The sequence below is a fragment of the Macrobrachium rosenbergii genome, chromosome 18 (assembly GCF_040412425.1).
Source record: "Macrobrachium rosenbergii isolate ZJJX-2024 chromosome 18, ASM4041242v1, whole genome shotgun sequence".
NCBI classification, from domain to species: Eukaryota; Metazoa; Arthropoda; class Malacostraca; order Decapoda; family Palaemonidae; genus Macrobrachium; species Macrobrachium rosenbergii.
The window spans coordinates 9,814,111-9,821,733 of NC_089758.1; the positions used below are offsets into that span (position 1 = coordinate 9,814,111).

The 7,623-nt window shown below is 35.6% G+C and overlaps 1 protein-coding gene across 1 annotated transcript in view; it reads right to left on the reverse strand.

The window, feature by feature from the left end:
• Positions 1–7,623, reverse strand: part of LOC136847941 (uncharacterized) — a 76,003-nt gene that overhangs the window by 15,966 nt on the left and 52,414 nt on the right. The window contains exons 4-7 of the mRNA XM_067119960.1: positions 5,263–5,441; positions 4,706–4,734; positions 3,473–3,558; positions 1,361–1,390 (exon numbers count right to left, since the gene is read on the reverse strand). Of these exons, the coding sequence (XP_066976061.1) occupies positions 1,361–1,390; positions 3,473–3,558; positions 4,706–4,734; positions 5,263–5,441 (324 nt within the window). The remainder of the gene's footprint in view (positions 1–1,360; positions 1,391–3,472; positions 3,559–4,705; positions 4,735–5,262; positions 5,442–7,623) is intronic.

The following is a 7,623-nucleotide window of genomic DNA, read 5'->3' on the forward strand; positions in this document are numbered from 1 at the left end:
GGACGAAAGAAAATCGATTAAGAGTTTCAAGAATGGAATAAAAAAAATACCAGTGGTTGACGAGATTACAAGTGCTGTGCAGTGGTAAAAGTGTGATCTGGTGGCTGATCGGCGCATGTCTGGTTGTCTGAGTGAGGAAAAGTCCTCCTCGTATGAGAGTAGATGTGACAGGGGAGAAAGTAGAAATCTTAGGGCAATCATTTTACCTAATATACATGGGAAGTTGTGTGACAAGATTCTGTTTGAGAAAGTAAGACAGATGAGTAATAATAGAAGGATTGACGGAAAAAAAAAAACAGTGTGGGGTTTGACATGAAACTAGGAAAATCAAGAAAATATGAACATAAAATGGAAAAAGCTGTTATTTATACATATCTATATATATATAATACATAGTATAATATATACATATATATATATATATATATATATATATATATATATATATATATATATATATATATATATATATATATATATATATATAATTTACATTATATATAAATATATATGTATTTATATATGAAATTTTCCTAGCAATAATTGCAAATTCATGGATAATAGTTCTGAAGTCATACTGTAAATTTAGCCATTTGAATTTCTTCTAAGTCCCTGGCATTTCCCTACGAGGAAAAAATATAACCATTCCAAACTAAAGTTAACTGGCCTAAGACCTTGAGCTAGCGCATTTTCTTACGCAGTCAGGAACAAAGTGTTACAGTTACTAAAAAAAAAAATTATTACCCAAGATATTTGTATACCAATGTAAAAATTATAAATTCAAGCATGCAATTTCATAAAGCCAAAAACTGGTTAAAGTCCCTTAACACTAAACTAGTGGATTTGGTTGATGTAATGAATAAAATAATACTAATAATAATAACATCAACAACAACAGTAATTGTAACAACAACGACATATACCAACAACACAACCGCATGCCTTCTATAATATTTGACCCCATTTACCTGTCCGTGTTTGAGTTAGTCTGTGTTCATGATGTAAACAAGTATACACATGACAATAATACGTATTATGTATACACGTTCCTATGGGGGCACCACGCACTTACTGTAAATGTTCATATACAGCAAGTATAAGCCTATGTATACACACATACGTAGACATCTAAGCTGTGAAGGGATTCCGCCCCCTTCGGGAGATTAGAAAGCAGTCGTGAAACGATCAAATCCACAAGGAAATCTATTAGAAACCTGAAGGCAACAGGGAAATAAAAAGCGAAACCTAAAACCAAGGGAGCACTAAAAAAAACTATGGTACTATAAAGGCTCCCTGCGCCTAAGGACTAAGGTAACAGCCAAGGCCCGACCTGCAGCGAGTAACCCTGGAAAGAACTTACGGTTCTGGGGAGGGGGCCAGACGAAAAAACCTGGAACGAGTAAAAGCAGAGCTGTCGGTATGAACGGAAACATCTTAACTAAACAGTGAAGCTGCAAAATTTTAAGTGGAAGTCGTGCCTTAGTAAGGGAACCAGGAGTGAAAGAGAGGCTGAGGGACTAGTGGTGGGAATGTGGATTTCGGGAAAGTGCGCTGACATCAGTTCACATGTGATTACAAAAGTCCCCATGTCTCCGCACAAATGAAGCATATCGAGTTATTAACCGAGATAATTTATGGAAAGTTTGAAATATAGGAAACCCACTTTATGGATATCTAATGGGACCTAGACCCACTTCACTACTTCAGAAAAGAGAGCTTTAGAAACTTGACACAAAGCAATGATAGATCAAAGTAAGTTTTTCATGGACCCTAAAGAACCGCCGAACCTTAGAAATTGTGATAAAACTAATGGGAATAAATGACAGTCACCGTGACAACGGTAACTACAATTCGAAAGTGAACCCAGTGACTTGCAGCTTACCTTATGCTAGCAACTAACTCTTAGCCATTTCCTCTCTGAGATAAAAGAATAAGCACTGAGATGTATCTCTAAAGAAAAACCGACTATTAAGCCACTGTATGCTAATGGTCAATGATCCAAGCAGTCTTGCTGGAAGGTACTGAGGCAGCTAAATTATTAGTCGCAGTTATATACGAAAGAACTAACTTAATGACTGGAAGTATATATATATCAATATCCAAAAAAGTTAACCAAATTAGAGGTGCAAGTCCATGCAGAAAAGGTTAACTGAATAATTAGCCATGTACATGCAAAATCGTTAACTGAATGATTAGCCATGTACATGCAGAAAAGGTTAAATGAACAATTAGCCATGTACATGCTGAAAACGTTATCTGAATAATTATCCATGTACATGCACAAAACGTTACCTGAATAATTAGCTACGTACATGCAAAAACGTTAACCGAATTATTAAGGGTCCATGTGCGTGCAAAAACGTTAACTGAATGATTAGTCATTTGCATATGCAAAGACGTTCAGTAAATTATCAGTCCCTGGTAAATGCAAGAAGTCAACAAAGGTTTAGAAGGCCATTTACGTGCAAAATCTTTAACGAACTATCAGAGGCACAGATGCATGCAAAATCGTTAAAAATAGAGGCCCAGGTACATGTCAAAACGTTGACTGAATGTACATGAAAAATTTAACGGCAGAGAAAGGGACTTCAAGAGGAATGGAATACAAAGGCAATGTCTCATAGTAATGTCATGCAAATCCGAGATACTAACAAAAACACATAAAAGGGAGACCTTACGTGTAAAATTTGACGGCAAGGATGGTGCAAAGTTACACAAGTTCAAGTAACGGGAATCTGAATCTTTAAAAGGATATTAAGCGAAAGAATGAAGGTAAAGGCGTCAAGAAAACTTGATTTGATCACAAATGCAAGAAAGGTAATGGTAGGTATACTATACTGAAGTGGGGCATTGATGCTCAAAGAGACCTTTGTTTTCAGAAGGGATACATTAAATTTATATAATAAAGGCACGATAAAAAATGAACATAAAAGATTTAGTAAGAATGAAAAGACGAGAACTAGCCATCAGCTGAGAAGCTGAGAAATCACTAAGACTTCAGGCAGCGAAGTAAATAAAGTGAAATGCAGTAAAAGTAGGAAAGTACATAAAACTAGTTTCTCTCCCTTTTTAAAAACGTTTATTGCCTCACTTTTCAAAGGAGAGAGATGGAAAGCTAAAAATGACGGAACAGATTAATGCAATTCATTACCTACGATACGCAAAAATGCTCCGCCTAAGATAATTTACTGTCAGGTGAAACCGTATTACAGCAATATTTCAGGAAATACATATTTATATTAGAGATGCCGAGAGATTCATTAAGAAAGGCTGAAACAGAGTAACAAAATAATATAATTGGCACCAACTGTAGGCAGAGAAGTAAGCTAAATAAACAAGGATAAAAAAAATACAGAAACAAATATCTACAGGCAGGACAAATAACTGCATTGCTTGCTAGGCACATTGGTGTATAGAGATAAAAAAAAAAACAGACTGCGTGCAGACTGACGACCTACCAAAGGCAACTTACATCATTCAGAATGACGCTGATTCCAGGGTCGCTGACGATCTCGTTAACACTTCGGGATCGGGCCAACAACCGACTCAACCAGCTCTCTGTGGGAAGACGATAAAGGATTAAAATAGAAACTTTTTCACTATTTGTGATGACGAAAAGCAGCAAAATTAAATCACTTTATTAGGTGAAATATACCGTGGTGAACATTTATAAATATTTTTAAAAATATATTAGTACATTCTTAAAAATATAATTTTAAAAAAATATTAAAAACAGCTGTAGGCCTTAAGCCACTAGTATGAGCGGAAGCAACAACTGGGCTTGAGAGCCGCCGGTGTTAGGTAATGAATCGAGTTTCTCTCTCTCTCTCTCTCTGTCTCTTTAAATACTGTAAAGGCGGTATTACATCTATCACAGATCATGAAGATTACACTTGCGTATGTGAGTGTGGGTGTTTGAAAGCGCTTGCATGTGCGCACACAGTGTACGTTTGCACATATGGATGTAACAAAGTTGCGGGGCACATAAAAACTGCCATAAATCTTTTTGATCGAAAATTTTAATCAAAACACAAATATCCCGTAGAAAATATTTTAAGAGAACCAACACTTCAAAACATACAGCAAATTCTCAGTTAAAAAGTGGAAAGCCATTGTACATCACCCCAAATTCTGTTACTTGTAGCACAGGATAGTAATATTCTAGATCCCCTCGTACTTCTGCTAAAACATTACGCATGAACAAAAATAAAATAATAAATTAGGTGAAAAATTGGATAATATGAACAAATACGTGGAGATGCATGATGATTATAACTGGGCGAAGAGGAAGGGCATTAAAAAGTGACATTAAAAAGTATAACAATGATTAAGTTTACAATAATCAAACTACAGTCCGCTTTCAAATAGACAAGAGACACCCCAAAAAATTTGCGGTAGCCAGGGCGCACAGTTACATAGTTTTTTCATGAGACTCTACACTTGTCACCACAAAAATATGTATGCGATACGACTAAAACTCAATAAAAATAGCTCGTGACTTATGGACCCCGTGAGTAAGGTCGAAGGTATTCAAATCACGGTCAGAAAAAGAAGAATTAAAAACCAATGACAAATGTAACAGCAAGGTGTGGGTAGTTTTGTTTTAATCATTACCAGAGGTGTAATACAAAAACTACGCAAAAATATTTGTGCTTTAAGAGTTTTACTGCCAGCCTCAAACAATGTTCAGACTCAGAACGTTTACTTGCTCCATTGAATAAAAGGCATTTATATCTGCAATATTAAAGACATTCATATCTGCAATGTCACTGTATATCTTACTCGGGTCATCGTTGAATCTTCTAACTTTCCAATTATATTGCTCACAGTAATTTCGTTTTCCCTGGTATTTCTGGGTGGGAATCAGTTGTAAAAGAGTATGCTACAACGTCAACCGACAAGAGACATGTTCAATAACAGCTTCCAGTTGTTATATACATATATATATATATATATATATATATATATATATATATATATATATATATATATATATATATATATATATATATATATATATACATATATATATATATATATATATATATATATATATATATATATATATATATATATATATATATATATATATATATGACAAGAAGCAAAAGATTCGAGGTAAAAACTGCACTAGGAATTACATGGTTAAGTGTTGTACAATAGAACTGACAGCAATTTGAATCCTTGAACCTAGACTGAACATCAGCCCTGATGAAGGTCAGGGCGAAGGAAAACCGAACGGCAAAATACCCGTTACGTTACCTGATGCTGTCGTTGTACTCTTGGTCTTCCACGCAAGGGGCTGACGGATCAGGGGAATTCATGGTGCAGCCGGGCCTCTGAGCAGCTCTGACCGTTGTGACGGGTTCTACGAAGCGGTTGATCGCTGCAGCTGGAAAGCCTGGATCTCCTGGGAAGGCGATATCGCCCCTGGAATTATCCTGTTCCAAAATGACAAAAAAAAAAAAATGAAAACTCTTGTTTGTAAGGCTATCTATGGAAAGATAGAAACCATAGGTCTATACCTCTCGCAATTCATTTGGAGACAATGGATATATTAACTTGAAACTTCAGTTTTTCTCCCAGAAATTTAGTAAATTTGGAAAGGAATCATGGATTGAATTCTGAATGAGCACAGATGAAGGAAGAACATATGTTAATAAGACTGATTCATTCTTGCAAATCAGCAGTTTACTGTATATTCTATATTAATGTTTAGTGGCTATATACTATTTGCAATGTTTTTTATGTCATTCATTTCAGTTCTCTTTATTTACTGCATTACCTATTACGTCTTATCATGCTCCAATAATCAGATATTTTATTAGTCAGTGTCACCACTACTGAGGTTAGATCAAAGATCACATCTCTCTGGGAATCATTACAACTATGGATAGTGTAAGGGTTAGCAGACGGCTCTTAAGTGATTATGCTGTTAGATAATTTATTAGGGTATGATTTAGAATGTTGCTGACATTCTGCATGAAAATAAACATTCAACAAGATCAAAGGTCATCGAGATTTCTCAGGGCCTTGCACCGGATTCCTCTGAACTAGAAGACGTCAGTATCTTCGTCAATTAATGTAACGTCATGGAACACTTCAGTCAACACAAATATCTGTTTGTCGTTCAGTCCCTCCTAACTGATGCGATGAAATCATGAAATGAACTAATTATTCTTTGGTCATGCCTGATTATTCTTGTTTCTGGGTTTAAACCTTCACCACCGTAAGTTGTTAGAGAAGAGAAGGCTAGACTGAATCTTCAGTTTCCTATGCAGTCTTTCTAAAAATAAAATAAATAAATAAAAGAAACTTTAATCCCTTGTCACATCCAGTGCAGATCCTTTAGCCACTGATAAGAACTTAAGTTAGCACTAATCCTTGATCCAATGATTGGGACAGTCTGCCAAGGGAGGCAGGACAATTATGAACACAACTTCTTTAAAGAGGAAGCACTTCTGTAAAGCATTTACGCATGTATCTGCATGTGAATGTTCCTCCACTTGAGAACCCACTAAAGAGTAAACAATCTAAGATCTCCGTGCACTAGGAAAACCTGATGGTGGTCAAACCTGGAAGAAGCCATAGGGATGAAACTTGCGGTAACACTGAGGCCTTCCTCGCCAGTGCATTCCTCCCTATCGAAATGACAAACACTGTGAAACCTAGCCTACATCTAGCCTTAAGCAATGTAAATACAAGAAATATCCACAAGCTACATTTCATATAATACAAAAAGGATACCGAGTGGTAATAACTACACTAAAATTGTGTAGGACATAAGACTAATAGACCTTCGCCCATTACACGAAGAGCTAGGCAGCTGTGAAGGGGTTATTTAGGTTAGTGCAGCATTCTGTGTTATAGCTTTCTCAATATTTATTTGACGACTGTTCTTTAGAGTACTGAACCCTAAAAACAATCTGACAAAGAATGAATAACTGATATACAAGGAAGTGTCAACGATCTATCAGCCATAGGTCCATTAACCATGCACATTTGAAATTATTAGTACTATAATTTACAACAAATGCCAAGACAAGGTTATTCAAGTAGTTATCTTATTTGGTAGTAGTAGTAGTAGTAAAGTGACTGCATGAAAACAAAATTTGCCACCATATCAAGAAGCCTCGAGTAACATTATTCGAAGTTCTAATTATATTCATAAGCGAGAAAGACTTCCACCCTGATTCAAACCATAGCGCCTACTTGTACCAAGGTAACCACACCCTGTATTTACCAGATAACCTAAAAAACAGAGAAATAAACAAATAAAGACATGGACAATCCACGAGGAGAAAATTTCATACCAGACATGCTAACCTCTCCCAGTAAGAATCTGAATGATTATTATTCAGTTATTTTCTACCTCAACATTGATAGCAGAAAAAAATAGAGTGTTGCAGTTAGGCTAGGTTAAGTTAAATACGACAGAAACATTGCAATTAGGTTAGATTAGGTTAGGTTATATCAGTTGGAATATTTCTGGTATTAGGATTTACTATATAATTCAATCGAGACCAGATCTCATTTGTCAAGGCATTTTGTTCATATTTCTTCAGAACCTCTGAGTTCATTTTCTGAGATTACTTACTTAACTAACTTTTTTTGGAGATGCTA